At 38.5% G+C, this 20,274-nt stretch overlaps 1 protein-coding gene across 5 annotated transcripts in view; it reads left to right on the top strand.

The window, feature by feature from the left end:
* The window catches only part of LOC139444776 (E3 ubiquitin-protein ligase PDZRN3-like), a 295,562-nt gene that overhangs the window by 261,690 nt on the left and 13,598 nt on the right, over nt 1-20,274 (top strand). For 4 of the 5 annotated variants that reach the window (XM_071225725.1, XM_071225727.1, XM_071225728.1 and 1 more), the window contains 4 exons: nt 4,127-4,162; nt 9,528-9,590; nt 11,367-11,465; nt 19,869-19,982. In XM_071225725.1, the coding sequence (XP_071081826.1) occupies nt 4,127-4,162; nt 9,528-9,590; nt 11,367-11,465; nt 19,869-19,982 (312 nt within the window). The remainder of the gene's footprint in view (nt 1-4,126; nt 4,163-9,527; nt 9,591-11,366; nt 11,466-19,868; nt 19,983-20,274) is intronic. The other variant, XM_071225726.1, reaches the window with a different exon arrangement.

Raw genomic sequence — 20,274 nt, 5'->3', positions numbered from 1 at the left:
GTTGCTTGTAGTCTCTATCTTCTTGTTAAAAGCTCTCAGCACACGCTTTGGTTAATGGTGGTCGAAGATAATTTCCCGAGATTTTAGACAAGAATGTTGTGAGCAAAGCGTAGGCTCACATTAGTATATATTGGTAATCATTGATGCTTGGATTCCCTTCGGACAAGCCTCCCATCATAAGTACCCCAGCAGTAGGCGTTATGTGAATTTATCACCGGGATGTGATGGGAACGATATCACGCCAGTGCTATACCTATGTTATGGCTATGCACCCAGGGTCATGGGATCAGACCGAGAGAGAAGATATGAAAAAGAATTGACAAGATAGTTGTTGACACAACTGCTTCCATCCATTACCATCGTCCCTGATTAGAAAACCAACTGGCTTTAAAACTTGATGCCACTTCAGGTGCAGGAAACCTGAGGTTCTGTATAGGTTCAATATGGAACTCTTGCAAAGTCAGAATAAACTACAGAAAAAATACCTTCATGAGTCATAAAGGAATTATTTTGTAATGTTTTAATAATTGCCATACTTTCTGTTGAATTCTTCAGATGAAAAAATCCATCTGTTTATAATTTTTTGAAAATAAATAAATTTAATTTTGTTAAAATGTTAATGGGGCAGCTTCGTTTTTGAAACATTTGCTTATCACACAGGTTTAATTTCCCATATGATGTCAATCACTGGGTTGTCTGGTCCAGACCCAATTATTTACAGACCGCTGTCATATAGCTGGAATATTGCTGAGTGCGGCATTCAACAACAAACAATGACAACAAATCACTGAAGCCCATTTTTGCTGAAATATTGCTTGAATACTGCTAAAAGTGTAAAATCTCACTAACACTCACTCACTCACTCAAAATGCAAGTAAACCAAGACAATGATATCCATGGCGGCCAATGTGACGGATATGTTGTAATAACTGCCACTAGATCTTGTCCACCTACCAATAACACAGATTATATGACAATGTAGAGCAGGCTTGCCGACATTACTAGCATGAACCCCTAACCCAAGTGTATTAGGGCAATAAGCTCTATTATCCCAGAGTAGATCAGCACAATCACATTTATTTCTTAGATTCGATGTAGGGCCAGATTGATGTGGTCTGCCATTGTACACAGATTGATCAGGGTCTGTGCGGACTCTGAGGCTCCGGCTGGACTTTTAGACCGACAGGCAGGCGTGATTTATGAGCACGACTATTTATCCAGTTGCAGAAGCTCAATTAAATTCCAATCAGCCTGTACGAGATCTTTTGGAATGCACATCCCATTCTCACATAGATATGGATTGAGACGAGGCAAGGGAAAACACCCACCTAATAGCTTATAGGCTTTAATCAACTGTGTTGCATTTAGTCGCAATGGCCGAGGAGATGTATTTACATCCACAACAAAGAAATTCTTTAGAAAATGAAGTCCTGTTTGTTCAGGGTTGAATCAGACGTAAATGAGGATGTCTTCGACTTGATTTGTAAAATCGTATTCATGTGGCTCGAGATTGATAAGATTATCCCCTAATTTCACTTTTTTTCGGGAATCGTAAGGTTGTTCAGATTCGGGTGAAATGTCAATGAGAGGTTTCAACAAATAGGAAAAACTTAGATGAAGCGATTCCCTGTTTGCTATTTATTTCTTCGTATGATTAAAAAAATATTTAATAAGTGCCTTAAAATAACTTCATTACAAATGAATATTTGCAGCAATGGGGTTGCTTTCATCAAAGTGGAAATAGGAAGTTCTTTGGTCGGGGTGCCCTTGGCGTCACTTGCCCCAATATTTACAAAGTCACATTGCAGTTTCTATCACAATTTGTATCAATAATGATCATCGATACTTTCACAATAGGCTGCAAATATTGCGGAGTGGGAAAACTAATGGCTGTCCCGTTGTAGCCATTCTGGTTGTGTCGGTGTAAGATAATGATCGGCTTATCTTGATGCTGAGTGAGGGACACTTTGGTGGAGAGTTGTACGGAAAGTAGTAGGCATTGATTGGTTAACATTGAACCTCATGGGTGTCGATTATATGTTTCATTTATCTGTGCAAGGTCATCACAAGAGAGTTAGAAGTAGTGGACATGTAAGTTGGTTTGCTGTTGTTTTTAGAGATATTCAGTAATGTGAATTAATGTTCTTGTACGTCTTTTTTTCTAGCCCAGTAGTTGAAGTGTTGACCTGTTTTGCTAAAGGACCCGCGAAGATCCGGGTTAGAATATGTCTTCTGCAACCCATGCTTGCCGTAAAAGGCGACTATGCTTGTTGTAAAAGGTGACTAACGTGATCGAGTGGTTCTCTGACTTGGTTGATGCATGTCATTGTATCCCAATTTCATGGATTGATGCTCATAACATCAATCTCTGGATTGTCTGGTCCAGACTCCATTATTTAGAGACCACTGTCATATAGCTGGAATATTGCTGAGTGTGGCAGTAAACAACAAACAAACAAAACAAAACTGTCTTGCCAAAGATCAGGGTTTGTTTCCTCATTATGATAACTCTTATGAACCCTTTGTTGGTATCCCAGACCCCAAATCACAAGAAAACTGCTAAAATCAGCATATGTTCCAAATCAATCCAATTATGGACCTAACACGTCTTTCCTTCTCTGAAGTTGCTATATGGTTTCCCCCACAACTGGTAAGTGTTGCAATATGATATGTGCTGTCTCCTGAATTATTTCAAAATTTGTTTCTCAATTCTGGTTGAACTGGAGTGTTTCTCAATTCTGGTTGAACTGGCGTGTTTCTCAATTCTGGTTGAACTGGAGTGTTTCTCAATTCTGGTTGAGCTCACGTGTTGATGACTTGTCTGCTAACCTCATGAGGGCTGTCTTGTACATGTCATTACTCATCACATCTTAAGATTCGTCTTTAGATTCCCTCATGATCATTCTTGTCGATCTGAATACCTCGGGTCTTTTCTAAAATGCCAAATAGATTCTAATTCTGAAGGTATCCTGGTTGTAGTAGATTATGATACAGTCAATCTTACAACCCTAAGTACACCACCAGCAGCGAATGAAAATTAATTGGAAATCACTAGCTGACAATTTGGACCAGGCTGAATTAGAACTCGGGGAATATTGTACTCCGTTTCCCACTACTTGGACTGCAATTTCCGCAGCTGCGGGTATTATCTGCGATTTTATTGTCACCCTGTTCACACCAGTTCTGGCAGCTGAAGCTTTGCAACTGTAAGCCCTCCCATAGGAAATCGGAGATTAATCTTGGCTCGAGATTTGTGAAATGGTGATGCCAGTCGGACAATCGACAGATATTAGCTGCATATATGACAAAAAAATAGTTTTGTGAGGAACTGATTTTTACATGGAAAATCCCTTCAGTAATGAAATACTACTTCCCTTAAACATTGAAAAATATTGCGATTCAGTGTCATTCAAGGCATGTCAAAAGTACTTTTGATTTCTAACAAAAATTGGTTTCTTCAGCACAGCTATATTTTTAATCTATTGATTTTCTCAAACAATGTCAGAATGCAGAGGTAATCAAATGTGTTTTGCTTGGCCTGATCTTTTATTGTTTCAAAAAATGAAGAAAATATCAATGGAGATGTTTTTCTAATTTTCAAGATAAAAACAACTTTACACAAAGCAGAAAATGTAGAAGACCCATTTTGTCTCTGAAAATACATGTCCCTATCATAATTCTTGTTATTTTTGCAATTGATGTGTAAGTTTTTCTTATCAAACATAAGTGACAATGTTATCTCTGTGGGTCGTTGTTGTTTTCATAGAATGTAGTCAAATCATTGCCTATTGATTCTTCCGACAGTCTCCTAAACCATAAAGCGTTTGATGAGGTACGAGTTATGTAGCTTGGCTCTGGTAGAGGAAGAACGAATCTTGACTCGCGCTCAACTGGACTTAAAATTGCCCCATCAAGCAACGTTATGAGAAAATAATTTGGCTTCATTGCTAGGTGTCATATTTGTGTATAATGTATCTGTTTTGGGACGGTGCATGCACGTTTCTATGGCGCTGCACGTCTTCATCATTATCAGATAAGCATGCACAAAACTTCTTCTTTTACATCTATTGCTTGATGTATATTTTGTGGCATTAGATATTCCCAAGAACTCAAACTTGGTTTACAGAATGATGCTAACCGCTGCTTCCAGACTATAGAAAAGGTCAGTGAAGAAAACCTGTTCTATATGGAAAACAACCTCAACAATATTTTGGAATAAGGGGTATAATTTTGGACGAATTTCATCTGATCATAATCTTATGCAAGTTTATCTATATGTGTTTTGATACGGTCTTGGGCTTGTTCAACAAAGGAATTTAGCACAATGATTGTCGTGAGTCTGTAGAAATGGTCCTTGTTGCATTTGTCAAAATTTCTTAGCTGTCCAATTTTTTCCCAATAACACCAGACAGACTCACTGACTATGCAGACAGACAAACAGACTATTCACACAGACTCACAGATTATGCAGACTGACTCACAGACTATGCAGACAGACTCACAGACTATGCAGACAGACTCACAGACTGTGCAGACTGACTCACAGACTATGCAGACTGACTCACGGACTATGCAGACAGACTCATGGACTATGCAGACAGACTCACGGATCCGGATTGTGCAGACAGACTCTGCAGACAGACTCACGGACTATGCAGACAGACTCACAGACTATGCAGACAGACTCATGGACTATGCAGACAGACTCACGGATCCGGACTATGCAGACTGACTCACGGACTATGCAGACAGACTCACAGACTATGCAGACAGACTCACATATAGTCAGTTGACAACTGGTATTCATTGTCTTCCCATTTTACAGTTCTCTTCTGTGGCTAAATAGTTGCAGCAACTCTCTCCTGACATCAGGTTTATGACACTCCCAACACTATGACCACGTCCTAGATCAAGGACCTTAGCAAGGGCGGTGTCTGTCTACCTGTTTTTTTGTCGGAGATCTGACCGATAAGAGAGGTGCATCCTGGGAAGGTGTTACAACTTGCTTTGCTGATTTGTTAATCTGGCAGCACATTTCCCCGGCAGTCATAAAACTGGGCTGCGTTATCTTGAGTTGCTTTTTCTCGGAGATCCCATCTTCTAGAACTAACAGATAGCACTTCAAAGTAAAGTTCTGAAGAATTAACACCAGCACGAAGAGAGAAATAACCTCGCTTCCACTGAGCAGTCCTAGAAATATACTATTGCAAACATTTCTCATGATGCACAAACATGCATGCTTTTAGATGAAGAAACGGAACTGACGACTAGGTTAAGTTTACCAAACCCACTGTATTTTATGCCTTTCACAGAGCTTATTGACAGAACTTTATGCTATCTATCAAGTTACTTGTTTTTTTGGAAGCACTCACAACAGCCTCATACGTTTTAGTGCCCCCGATTGATCTTGCAAGAACTGATTTTTACACACTTAAATCGACAGAAGAAAACAGCAGCATGAATATTTATGTATCACCTTTGCATCTATACTACTCAAGTTTTCATAGGGTTACTGAGATGCCTCTACTGTTACCAATTCCAAGGACAAGTAGTTGTATGTATTTGTGTTTATCTAACTTGAGAAGAAGCTTAGATTGTGTCAGATCCATGGAAATACTATTCGTGTGACAACATATCTGAGAGTATTCCATCCATGCCAGACACTCAGAATGTCCCTATCAAAATTTGAGTAGCTTGTAATGCAAATCTATGCCCTAGGGGTTCTGGGTCTTAACTGGCATGAAAGTGGTCTAGACTTTATCTGAGACTATAAGAAGTTATTCTACCATTACGTACTTAAGATAATGCAATGCAGTTTGAAACAGAAAACTTCCAGAAAAGATGTTTTTTTCCTCGTCTTGGGAACCATTCAGAAACTCGGAAACCTAGCTCTTGTGACAACTGTAATAAATACCTTCCTGTATCTGTGGCGACGTTTTTTGAACACTGCAGCAATTAAAGCTCTTTTAACTCTTCCATCCCCTCATCAACTAGCAGTAATGCTTTTGACATTAATTATTTATTCATTGCCGAGCAGTCCGACTTTGTTAGACACAAATGTGTGTAATTGCCAGTTTTTCTTTCGAATTATTCCCAGATCCAATCAAGGATGAAAAACTTCCTCTCACTGCTCTCCAGATAAATCTGCTGAAAGTGGAGTGAGTGTTTGGCTGTACTCTATGCAATAAGGAGTATGCATGTAGAAAAGACTGTCGAGGGACCTGCTTTCATTTTCAAACTTACCCATGGAAAGTCTCAAAGAATTGAGAAGAAATCAATTCGTTACGTGAAAAGTAGCCTGATTCACGAGATAAATCAGACATAGTTTGAGGAAAGGGTTTGTTTAATCTCATTTGAAAGTTGAAAAAGGTGTAAATTTCTTCCAGGGGAAAATGTCATGGTTATGCCAATTGGGTTGACTAGCTCGCCTGGCTGGGTTAAAGTGAAATATGGTCATCTGGAACAAATGTGCACTTAAAATCATGCTCGTTTACAAGAATCTCGGTCGCTCCAAGTCACCTCATTATACCAAATTCAGCCTCCTTAAAAAGTTTCCGCACTAATTTTTTTTTGAAAATTGGACAAAAAATGTGTTCCTTGTAGTGTATGAACGGATATACTTCTCAAAAGAATTAAAGGAACCACAACAGATTAACTAAAGTCATGAAAAAATTGGGTGTTTTTTAACTTCTTTTAAATTGTATATATATGTAAAGAAACCATATTGCATGGGAAAAAATAAATGAAAAATATGTTTGGATATTGATATGACCATGTTTGAAATTTTCCGTCAGCAGTGTGGCAAAAACATTAGTCATGTAAGGGATATATGGAAATCTCTGTTGATTTTCACCTGATATATCTGCAAAGTGGCAAATTCACCAAATTCTGACAACTGGATAACTGGAGTCATAACTCCATCATCAACAGCTTTTGGCCCGCCTCGCCTATATTTCAGTTTCTATCATCAGATATATCCAAGTCCGCCATATGTGTAAGGTTCTCTCTAACAAATACTCCCTTCTATATTGTGATATCTTCACCCGATACGCCATGCCTGGCTACCACTTGTTACATATATGTTGATGGTACAAATTTCCCAGAAATCAGGTATATGGCGGAGAATATGAGGGAGTCGATCATTTAGTTATGGTCATTAAACTTTATAACAGGTTTTTATTTCAATTTATCAATTATATTCCAGTCTATTTTGAAAGATTTTTTTTCTTCTCAAAATTTGAATATTAAATTGTCTGCCCCAAGCGACTTTTCACATCAATGACAGTCCCAAATGTAGCTAGTTTGTACCTTGCAGAAGAAAAAAACAGTTGTTAAATTATAGTTATTAAATATCATAGAAAGGAGCCCAGAGACTTTTTTCATTTTCAGATTCTGAAGTAATCGAGACTTGCCAAACATAGACTTGCATGGGCTGTATTGGATATATTTGTTTCAGTGTCTGTATGATAGGGGTCCTGTACAAAAGAAATTCTTGATTCTTGATTCGTAGGAAAGGGCAATGCAGTACGTATTGGGGCATTTCATTTTTTTTCATACAAACTCATTTCGACAAATTTGCTTTATAAACTTACTTCTTAGGCCATTATTTAGTATACACGACCTTTGCGCTTTGTGTTTAAGAAGGGTGGATGTTCACGCTGAGTTCCACAGCAGGCCTCAGTTTCTTTGTATTGTGTCAGCCACCTCTTATCAACTTTTGATTTAAGCTAACACTTGAGATTGAAAACACACCTCATGTCCAGGGCAGATGGTTTAGGAGCCAGGATTTTAGAAGTCTGTTTTTCACAGTTACAAGAAAGTTCCATTAAGATTGTTCAGAAACGACTTAATCTTTTTCCCCTACAAAGAACTACTCCTTGTTGTTATCAACCCCTGATGTGTGTATGTATGTCGGGGGGGGGGGGGGAACAGGTATAGATCCACGGCCAGAGATTGGCTTCTTGAAGCCTTGCTGAGGATGGTTGATGTAAGAAGGCACCCGAGGTCAAAAATTAATTCTAAATTCACAAGTGTGACAGTTATTAGTAATGATTTCAAAGACCATAATACCTTCATGATGGTTGTAACTATTAGCTTTTACTATAGTTAATGGCACCATCTGTCAAAATTAGGAAGAAAATGAAATTGACAGTGTCCATTCAAATTATTTGCATACCGTATTCGACGTAATAAGCGCCCACGGTGATATTTTGGCATATTGGCTAGTGAACAATACCAATTAGCACCCCTTCCGATTGATCAATGTACACAACACTTATTTATTCACATATAATACGCACTCGTGTGTTATATGCACCCTTAATTTTGGGCAATTAAATTCTGAAAAAATGTATCTCTCGTATATAAACATTTCAGGCTGTCAGCATAAACCACAAAATTTATCTTTCAATTCTGGTTTTTTTTTCACCAAAATAATATTTTAATATGAGCCCCTTATTTTGAGAACGCCCAGGGCGCTTATTATGTCGAATATGGTATATCTAAGGCTTCATTAAAGAGACAACCGGTTTAGAAGTCCAAGTTATGATCAGTTTTGCAAAACAATCAAGCCCTGGCATGTACTTCCTAAATCAAATCGTCTTATCCTTTCCCATCCAAACTACGTATACAACACATTCTATGGTTTTCTTTGCGGAATGATAGATCAGTTTCCTATCATTATTGATGCATTTTACAGTGCAACATCCAACGGTTAAGTGACTGTAGAAGTTTCAGAATAAACTGCAGACATTGATGCATCTACCAAATAACAACTGACAGCAAAAATTATTTGTTGCGGAAGAAACGTCTACGCACGAACGAGTAAAATAAGTCCAATGATTTGATCAGACAAATCTCAAATTACACTATCAGTATCTGAGACATTCTAAATGATCTCAAGGCAAAGAAATATATGTGATTTGTGAGTAATACCAGTAAGGCGAGCCAAGTAAACTATATCTGACAAACCAACAATTGGATTTGTCCCATTTGAACTAATGCTGACAATTTTTCACGAGATGTATAATAGAGACCATTTCAATTGACACGTGTGTATCTCCTGGGCAATTACGCCACCGCAACAACCGGTGAGGTCAATTGTAACTGGTTGGAATCTATTGCAAAGGTCATTGTCTGTTTAGGGCAGGTCTGGGGAGATGATCAGATGTTATGTTCATTGTATTTTGAAATTGGAATTGTAAGAAATGCTCGCCATTTTGTTTCTTGTTATATGCAGCAGACATCATTCTGAGAACAATGTTATTTTATCCCAGTTAAACTGACAGTTTGATAGACATGTGAATAAGAAATAATGATCTTTGCTTCAATTATGTTTGTATGTGTTGTGTTTTTGTCATACTTTTGTCGGAGCTACTGTTTACAAGAAACAGGATATTGCTGTAATGAGACTTGTATAAAGGTCTTACATTTACGTTCAGATGTGAGGGGAAGTTGTCTGTTTCTCAATGCAATATAATGTGATAGTTTGTTTTTGCCAAATCTTGATGTATCTTGTTTTGTTTCAGATCGATCCCAACAGTATTGCTGCCAAAGATGGCCGAATACGAGAGGGGGACCAAATCTTGCAGGTAGGAAATAGTCCCAAAGTTCCCATGTTCCTGAGGCTCCATTGGCTCCATTGGCTCCTACATCCTCAGATTCATGACTGGGATTTGAATAAGATGTATGCTCAGTCAGATTGTTTTCATGAGACTGTGTGTTCTTTGATCGTCTCGCAACCAAAAACCATCCATGATAGCAGCCATTGTGCCCACCTAATCGCTATTGTATCCATTTCTTTTGACAAGCATTCAACTTAGGGACGTATTTGTCAGATAAGATTTGCTGAAGCACAAAACCCCATTCATTGGCATTTTTTTACAGGAAATGTACGTAATTGACCAATCCTCATATTTGAGTGTGTTTTCTACTGTTAAACGTTGTCCAAATTGATAGATGAGTCTTCTGTGGTTGATGAACATGCTGTTTGAGTACGGCTGCAGAATTCAGCCCATCGAAGAAATGATGAAAATTCTAAAGGACTCTGAGGTGTGAACTCATTATTGATTCTGTGCAACTGTTTCTGTGTTCATCTAACAAACGATCACCTTTACGCCTCTACTTACAAGAAAACCATAAATATTACCTCGGCAGGTTTGACCCTTTGTGCTTTTCCGTCATAAATAATGAAGCTAAAGTAACATTCAAAGCAAGGCTGCCACCAAAACCCTGTCAGAGGAAGTTTTTACCTATTTACTGATGTATTGGTGTCAATATCGCCCATGACACTTCAAAGGGAAAATACAAAAATGGTATCAGGAAAAAAGCCCTGTTGTGTGATGGTCGTCATTATTATACATGGCACCTGTGATGGTTTAGCTGTTAACAACTGGTAGATGCAGAAAGGAAAATTGTAAAAGTGAGCCGTGTTTACAGGAAGTGACATGGTAATGAGATGAATATCTTGGATCTGTCATTCTTAAAGCTCATCAGTTAGACATGTCTGTGTCTAAATGAGCCTTGAAGGAGATTGGTTGTATCTTTTCCATCACAAAACGTAAGAGTAAACATTTAGAGGTTTACAAGGTTGTACATAGTGTGGTAACGCTGAATGTGGGCGATGTGTTGTAACCAGTTTAGTCCTAATTGTAGTAACACAGATAGACATTATCATGCACTCGGTGTGTATGCATGGCGATGAAAGATGTTTCAATGCAGGAAGGGGAAGAAAGGATGCAGGTTATGCCTCGAAGGCCTCTGGGGATTAGATGGTCAAAATGGTGGCTCAGTATGGCTAGGGCCTGTAGTGGTGACCTTGGAAGGACACTAGAGCCATGACTGTTGGTCAAGGGATGTCTTACCAGCCAGGGATTCCTTCAACAAAGTGATGTCAGTGCCAAGACTGTCATAAGTCTGCATGGGAGTTATGACATTCGTATCATTGTCATTATTTTGTTGAAGGGGCTTGTGATTGGTCAGTGGTTTACCTGCTCCAATTACCTGTAAAGATCTGGGTTAAAACTGGTCTTCAGCAACCCATGATTGTCGTAAGACGTGACTACCAAAAAAAAGTGGTTAGACTTGTTGTCTTGGCGAGCTGGTCATCATATCCCAATTGTGTATATCTATGCTCATGATGTCAGTCACTGGATTGACTGGTCCAGAGTTCATTATTTACTGACAGCCATCATATAGGTGGAATATTGCTGAGTGCAGCATTTAAGCAACAAAACCAGCTCCAAAACTTTAGTATTGCTCGCTACATTGTCCAAAAATGTAGTATTGCTCGCTACATTGTACAGCCTCCTGTGCGGCATGCACATTTTTTCTCACTGTGCGTTAAGATTATCATTTCTCTATTCCAGATCAATGGAGTTGATGTTCACAATCGTGACCAAGCCATTAAACTTTTCTCTGACCAAGGAGCTGACATTACCCTGCTCGTTGCTCGGCCTCAATTACAGGTAGGTCTCAACACTCACTTTACACTCTCAACCCTTGTCATTCACAGTAGCCCAACAGATAAGGTGTTGGTTCATTGTTCAAGGTTTGTTTCCCAACAATGGAGCAATATGTGAAGTTCATTAGGTTTAACCCATGTTTGATGTTGCTGAAAGTTGTGTAAGATCATACGCCACATCCCACCTTTAATGAGTAGTGTTTCTACTGGTTTTCCTTTTTGGATTCCAGCGATGTGATGGAGAGACGGCAGAAATGTTTTCACACATTTTACCCATGTGGGAATCAAACCCAATTCATTCAGCGTGATGATCCAGGCTAACACCTCTCCCCTCCTTGCCTTGGATTTATGGACACAAATGCACATCTCTGATTATGTTATTTGCAGTCTTGGTCGTTTCCGGTGATGTGATGTACTTGCTCATGGCAGTCGTAGAATAGGCATCCAGTGCTGTGAAGGTTTTGTTCAAATAAACCATGTCATCCAATTTGTCTTCTGATTCCTCTCTTCCTGGGACATTTTAAACATCATTGAGTTGTGGTATTTTCAGTAAATGATATCTTAATAAGATTAGAATCCCTTTGGGTTTTTCAGCTCTTGATTCTAAGAAATAATTAGATTTCATGATTTTTTTCAATCTTTCTTAAATTGATAATTCATGTTTTATATGCCAGTTGAGCAATGTATGATATTACAGGAGATCCCAGTTACGATCATTTACACTTAGTGGAGTCTTTTGGCAGAGAAAAAATACTTTCTATAAATCAAAATAATTTATTAGAGCATGCTTTCAAAACGCCATTATCAGTGACATCAGATCATAACAGCCTTCACGTTCACAGTTGGAGTTAGGAAATTTAAACCACAAACTTCAAATCCGAAAAAATGATTTGTTAGTTGTATGGAATATTTCAAAACAGAAATTTGTCATGAGTTAACAATCTGTTTGTACAAAGTAATGTAATCCAGGTTTTTACTCTTGAATCTTGAAAGTCCAAACCTAAAAATAATCCATCGTTGTTCTTGTTACTGAACTTGGCTGAAAGAAGACTTCCTGAAAAACATTGATGATAAACAACATAAAGCCTTTGATGTGATACTTGACTTCCTCCAGTCCCTTGTCTTCCTGCTGGGTGAAAAGCAAGGGATCTAGAATTCAAACCATCCATAGTGGGGAGAATAGGGAACTGACACTCCCTGTACCTTATGTCATGCAGAGAAATTCAGATGTATACCATCAAAAACTTGGTTAGAATAATAGGGTTGTCCTCTTGTCTATGTAGGTCTAACAGTTCTGTCCGATGAAGCAGGATCTAAGTAGTTGCAACAGACACGGCATTAACCACTGATATGCTAAACTTGAAATGACAAAAAAATCTTTAATGCCTAAAAAGCTCCTAAGTGTGGCATCTTGTTTGAAAGAGCCAACAAAATGGTTTTCATTGAAGTAATTGAATATGAAATTCCTTTGATAAAATCCCGCTGTTAGAAATTATGAAACTAGATTTTGAGGGTTAATGCCCCTCCCTTATCAGTGACCTGAGGCTAGTTCTCCACATAAACATTCTCTCCGACCCAGGATAGGTATTGTAGATCTCTAGCATATGTGCTCAGTGCCTGATAGCCCAGAAAAAAACATGTCCACATTGTGTGTAAACCCCAGGAGTCAGGCCATCCAGCGGCAGGGAGGGAGATCTGTTTGTTGCTTCTAGATCAAGCAGCAGGTTGAAGCCATTTGGTCAGATTCGTGTTGTGTTTGATTGTGGGCTGATATACTTTTTTATGCCATTTGTGACATTTTTGGAAGGGTTAGATTTCTTGTTTTAATGGTAGACAGGTGTGCATTGTGTGAAATGATGCAGATCTGATTGCTGTTTCTATCAGCCTCGGATTTCTTGATAACATTCACATTGCACCATAACCTGGCTAATGACATCCAACAACAATGCCTTGCTGTCAGAAAACCCATCAAACAATATGTTCAGATTGATGGAAAAATTGTTGTGTAAGCACGAAAACATTGACTCATGTTTCCGAATTCAGGGGAACGTTTTGCATTTAACAAGATGATTGGCAAAGATGATATTGATGAAAATAGACATTAAAGGTGAAGCCAATTAATTCTCTGTATCTTTCAGGTTCAAAGTGAAAAGGATTGGGTTGTGATATTACTTCATTTTCCATACAATGCCATTATAATCACAGAGTGATATGGGTTAAATGCCACTTTGAACAGTATTCATCTAGATCACGGCATGTCGCTTAACGTGGGATGAAAGCCCAAAATGACATGGGTGTCTATAAACCAAGGATCATAATCTGGGTGAATGTGGTATTCAAGTTGATTAGCAGATCCTGGCATGATCATATCAAAGCATCTTGTCATTAGTCCATAACCAGCATGGCTTTGAAATTGCCTCTCTGAAGGGATGGGCAAGTCAAGGAGCTGTGTTCTTTCCAATTTTGTTTTTATAGCGTGCATATATCTTACTCTTTGGAGCAACATGGAAAAAAGTTGTATTCACTTAATGACTGTGCAAACTTCAAAAGATTTCCTTCCTGAATAGAGTCTGAAACAATCTCACATTAAGAATACAAGATATTTGTCTGCTATCTGTTTAGTGATAACTAGGATATTTAATGTTTACTCCTTATCTTACATTTCCAGAGTGGAGCCCAATAGTCGAGATTTATTCAAAATAACATCACATAAACATATTTCTTATCTGGGCAGAAAACTAAGACAAAGTGTTTTTGAAAACAGCACTGATTGAAGCTGTATGATAAGAAGTATTGCCTTACAACTGTCAACAGTTAAACAAATGTTTTATGTTTAAAAAGGTACTCTGATTTTATGGATGATTTACTATAACAACTGATAGGAGTAATCATGACCAAGTAACAGGAATTAAAGTTTAACCAGGACTTGAGCATTGAAAAGTGTATTTCATTAAGTTCCACACGTTCCGAACAACAAATATTTAACCATTATGTCTACCCGTCTAAACATCTACCCTGCTATAAAAAGATATATCAACCAACCTTTCCTTACCGGTACCCTTCCTATTGATGCAAACATCATATTTCTAACATCTAAATCTGGTTTTCTTTATGAATCAGTGATTTTGTTTTTGTGATTAAGGTCTGATTCGTGTCCTCATTGGATTTGGAAGTCAATACAATTTCAGTAATTACTCTATATTCAAGCATTACTGACCCGTTTTTTTTAGTGCAAATTACTGGATAGTGACAGAGTATTCTCAGTATCCTGACTGGTGGTAATTTTACTGCAGGTCATGACAATCCGAGCTGAAAATATCACAGATAAGATCCCTCTCCAGGGAAATTGCTTATCTTGTTAATCTTCAACGAACTTTTGACTTGACCATCTTGCGTAAAAAATGAAATAATTGTTGCTTGAAGTCATTACACTCCCAGGGAGCTTGGTGCCTCATTCTTGCCTGGTTCACAAAAAGCAATAAGCTCATTTTCTCCATGACATAACTACTTATAGCGTAACAAATATCAGGTCTATTACATCGGCAGTGGGTCTAACTGGAGGGTGGCTTCAGGCAATACATAGTTAATTTTTCAATAAGGCTTATTTAAAGCATCACGGGAGTTCCATACCAAGAGAGGATGCCTCAAGAGTCTGGTTGAAGAGATACCACACTTCGCCATGCCTGGTAGCCATCATGTGCGCCGTCATGGCATTATTACGCTTAATTCTTTAATATGCTGTATCAAAGCACTGCAGTTCTTACAGCTATCATGATAGTGAGGCGACATCTTCAACCCGAGGTCATCAGAACCTGCAACTGGTGAGACTTCAACCCTGACACCTATGTTACGTCTGCCATCCTTTTGCGTCTGCTCGGCCAGGTTTTCACGTCTGCTTTCATACACTTTTGGACGTCTGCTGCGAAAGAGTGCAGCAGAAATTAGGGGTAATTGGTTGTTGCCTGCTTGAATGGATTTTAAAGTGAACTTAGCTAGTCAGAAGAAGACCCAAAGGTTTCTGGAAGGCCAAGGGTTAATGAACAAGTTAGACACTAAATGAACAGATTTATGCCAGGACCGGACAGGATAATAGATGTTTTAAAGAGACCCATAGGAATACATCTTATTAGTATGTCTTGGTTACTCCTAATGAGAAAGTCTGTTTCTCGGTTTTCCCATCAAACAGTTACTAAGTTTAATGAACACAAAGACCTCAAGAGACGTGGGAGATTGATGGCGTATATCAGTAGGTTCCCGTTCCTAACACACAGTCTGGCAAGAGAAATTATGTCTTAGAAAAGATTAAAACTGTACAAGCGGAAATTATTTGTCTGTGAACCAAAGGGCTTTCGGTCCAGAGATCTATTCTCAAAAGGGTTTTTGCTCTTAAAAAACACATTTGTCTTTGCTCAGAAATTCAACTTAGAAAGTGATCTCTTGACTTCTAAAAGAAATCTGAGATTATTCTTTTATCTCTACCAAACCAGGTACCCTCAAATCAAAATATTGATGAAATGGAAATCTTCACAAACAGAGATTTGCTAGACTGTATCTTGGAACCACCTGTCTTACCAATACGGTACAATGTATCAGTTTGTTTACTTTTGGTATCATTGATGTAAACAAGAGCTTTTGGTGGCACCAGCATCGTTATACCATTGTTAAGCTGAGCTATTTCCTATATCCAAGCTCCGGGACATAACAGGTGCTTGTTGGCTAGGAACATGATACACAGAGTGGACGTGTTGCGGTACTGGACTCCAGTGTAACAGATGCGTATAATCTAGTCTTTGATGTTGAGTAACTGCTTTTGTATCCAAGCCTTCTTCCAGGACTTGCCTGCCAAGTTTGAGCCAGAAGAATTTCTTTCCTGCTTCCTATCGTATGGAGACTCACCGCCACTTAACATGTTTGTTTCGGCTTATTTATTGTCGATTGTAGGAATTGGCACCAGACTTATGTTTTTGATTCCTGGCAACTCTTTGAAGTTTGGAAATGATTAGTCAAGAACTCTTGATACCTACTGGAGGGAATGGCTGTTATTCTGGCATAAAGGGAAATTGTACGCTCGCATCTGTAGACGTGCTACACTTTTATATTGTTTAGAATTACACAAAAATATCAAATAGCATATTTGACACCTTTGATCTTGTGGCAACGTGAATATGCTCAAAAGGGGATGGTTCTAATTAAGAAAGGGTTCAGTTTTCACAAAAGATCTCAGATATATTGGAGGGATTAATATGAAATTTTAAGACCAACAAAGAATGGGATTGGCGAGCTGTCAAGATATCATTCTTTTTACATTGGTTTCTGCAAGACTTCCGACTGTTGGGAATTGCTTTATTGACAGAACATTTAATGGGGTATCGCTCAATTCTATATTTAGCCTGGTGACCTATTGGCCACATGCGGAAACCTTTCCCCCAATTTCATCATCTATGTATTTCCATCCGGGTAATCTTGGGAAAATATTATTTTTTTGTCAGCATCTATCCCATAACGCAGGTTTAAAACTACTAATCTTCCCTCTCCAGCTGCTGGGATGATCAGCAGAGGCCTTCTTCTGTTTTCATTGTAAATATAAGTAGTTGTGGATCTTCAGGACCAGCCCTATTACCAGCGTCTTCGGAAAGTACAAATGGGTAAAGGATGGCCAGTGCTAATAAATTACCTTTATAACTGCTGCTTACAAAAAACAATCAACTGCATTTGACAGCCTAATCTAGATTTGGTTGGGTTTCGATTGTGCTATATTTACAGCCCCAATTTCAGCCACGTTTAATGCTGATTGACTCTCATTAAGTAAGCATAATTCTTGCCGAGACCATGAAATGTGTGTATAAGAAGATTTCAGGAACAAATCCAAAACTGGGTAAAAAGTATTTTCAGATGACTGCATGCATTTACCGATCCTATCTCCTATTCTGAAGATGCCAAGGAAGGGGGGTAACTCTGGTTATAGGTCCCTATGTATAAACATGTTAAATGAAGCTTTAAACGACCAATGGACTTGATGGTATCATAATGTGCAAATGCTATTCACATAAGGTGTTTCACAGCTAATGAAGTGTTTAATTATCTCATGATGTTTGCATTACAACTACTAATATTCATACCATAACTCTTGTGCATTGCATATGTTTCAAGAAAATTAATGTCCTTATCACATGTTTTGATGTAAATAAAAGTTTGCAATTGAGCGCGACATGAGTTTAAACCGATGTGGATTTGATTTTATCTTCAGACAAAATGACAGCTGAGCTTTGACGGCAAATTTGTGCTTGGTGGGGATAGACACTTCTTTAGGAGGCTCCGTTTTAACAGTAGCTTAAATAACTGAACAAAATGGAACATGTGGATATGTGCGTTAAAATACTGACATAAACCACAAACCACAAAATGTCCCTAGAAATATAGCATAAGGTTACCAATTTCAAATTTGACATATTTTTTTTAGGAAAATATGCAATCTTTAAAAACTACTGATATGAGAATGAATTAACTGATTCTCTGCCTATGGTTTTACACTGCTTTTACCAATAGTCTAACAATATTATGGTCAGAACACAGCACCAGAATTGGGCTTCACACATTGTACCAATGTGCAGAACCAAACTTGGGCCTTTGCGTGACGAACGCACTCTTTAACCCACAAGGCTTCCACCCTGCACCAACTTGAATCAAGCTCTTGAGACCAAGTTTTTCGGAAATTCTTTGGTTCGTTTCATGTATTCATTAGTAGACAACACATAATCCTCAAGGTGTAGTAAAACAAAATTGGTCTCACTGGCTCATTGTTAAAGACTACAGGCTTTACTCCACATTAAGCTGCCCTGGTACAGCGCTTACCACCAACAACTTGTCCATAATACCTGTATCCAGTAAACTTGTAGTTTATTTCCAGTGTAAGCTGTGGTTTTAATTACCACAAAGGTTGTTTACGTGCCAAGTACGGAGCTTATTGATCTGAGAAACAGTTGCTAAAAACATCATCAGTGGTTAAGGTTTACTTGTACTGCACACTATGATTCACTCAGTTATATCTTCGAACCATTTTCACTTCTGTAGGGAAATCTAGATGCAACTCGGTGGGTAAATATCCTCCTGCTCCAACATAAAAAACGTCTCAGTAGTTTAACACAAGTCTTCATGCTGACAGGAATGCTATACCTACAACTACTTCTTATACATCAGGGGGCACGGGTGGCCCAGTCGTCTAAGGTGCTGCGATTCGCTGTGCAGAGTTGCGTCCCTTTGGCATGCCAGAAACCTATGATTGTGGGTTCGAATCCTGCTTCGCCCTGATTATATTTCTAGGTTTGTCAGCACCATACCCGTGCTTGTGGGTTTCACCGAAGTGGTAAACGTCTGAGACCTGCATAATTCAGGCTTTCCTCCCACATTAAGCTGACATGCCCCGATATAACTGGAATAATGTTAAAAGCGGCGTTAAACCCAACTCACACACTCACAAACATCAGGGGGCAGTCGGGTACCTTGTGGTTAAAGCGTTCGCTCGTCACACCGAAGACCCAGGTTCGATTTCCGACATGGGTACAATGTGTGAAGCCCATTTGTGGGGTCCCCCGCTGTGATATTGCTGGAATATTGCTAAAAGCGGCATAAAACCAAACTCACTCACTCACAAACATCAGTGCTGCCAGTCTCACAACTTATTTTGCTAACCTTGATGTACTGTTTGTAAATATTAGATCTGAATATTAAATTATTGCAAAATAAAACTTTTATATATTTAAGATGAAAGATATTTAGTTTCTTCTTTTTTTTAAATGTTTTTCCCATCTTCTTCAAGTAGCACGGAGGAGTCCGATATCAAAAGCATTAGCCACAAGGTTGTAGACGTTGGATAAGAAGAGTGATTTATTTGGCTCAGTTTAATTACCACTGGATACAAGTTGTTATGATTCCACGCCGAATGTCTGATAGCTCTGTATGTGGAGGTAGCGAAGTACAAGTAATATCACTGTCCTGACTGAACTCTCTGTGGGCCATGATTGAGGATGAGCATTTCACGATTCCTCCCTTTCCAAATTTAGTCTCCCTGATGAATATCTGTTTTAGACACCTCGGCTGATAAGATTCCTGCTTTCCTCATTTACAGATGGCTTGACTGTTGATTTTGTTTGACCTAATCAGCCATCATAAATCAAGCATGTCATACATCCAATTGATATCTAGCTGGGAAAATATTGCTTGTATAAATGCATAGCGTCTTCTTAACATCTTGAATGTTTAATTTTAGGTGTCGTATCTACTTTCATTTTAATAGAACAGATTAATTTTATGTTCATACCTTTAAAGAAACGTTCACTTTTGGCTATCATTATACAGTTTTCTATCATTATGATGTAAAATGTTTCTAAATGTTTTGTTTCTTTTTTAGTGTGATGATGGCTTCATGGATGAACACAATATGGTGTTGGATGATCTTCACATGGATTTACTGGAAAAGCATCACCATGACAACATGGCTTACATGGCCCATATGCTGGCAAGGGTAGGTAACTCTTGCACATACTGTTCAATTGATATTTTGTAAATTTGAAAGGTTGTGAGGTGAAATGGGGTTTAATATTCAGTTCAAGATTATTGCACTTACATAGTGTCGGTTTTATAGTTCTAGCCGACAGAAATACCATGCGACAGTTTAACATGGATACCCCACTCCGAGACAAACTGTCCATATTTTGTCCCCTGAATGCCAAGCACCAGGCAGGGTAACAAAAAGTACCATCTTTTAACGGCTTTTCGTATGATGCCGCCACAGATCAAACCACTGCTATATCTGC

This window comes from Haliotis cracherodii, unplaced genomic scaffold (assembly GCF_022045235.1).
Source record: "Haliotis cracherodii isolate W230 unplaced genomic scaffold, xgHalCrac1.p SCAF_6, whole genome shotgun sequence".
Classification (NCBI taxonomy): domain Eukaryota; kingdom Metazoa; phylum Mollusca; class Gastropoda; order Lepetellida; family Haliotidae; genus Haliotis; species Haliotis cracherodii.
This window is presented reverse-complemented; position numbering and strand designations above follow the sequence as displayed.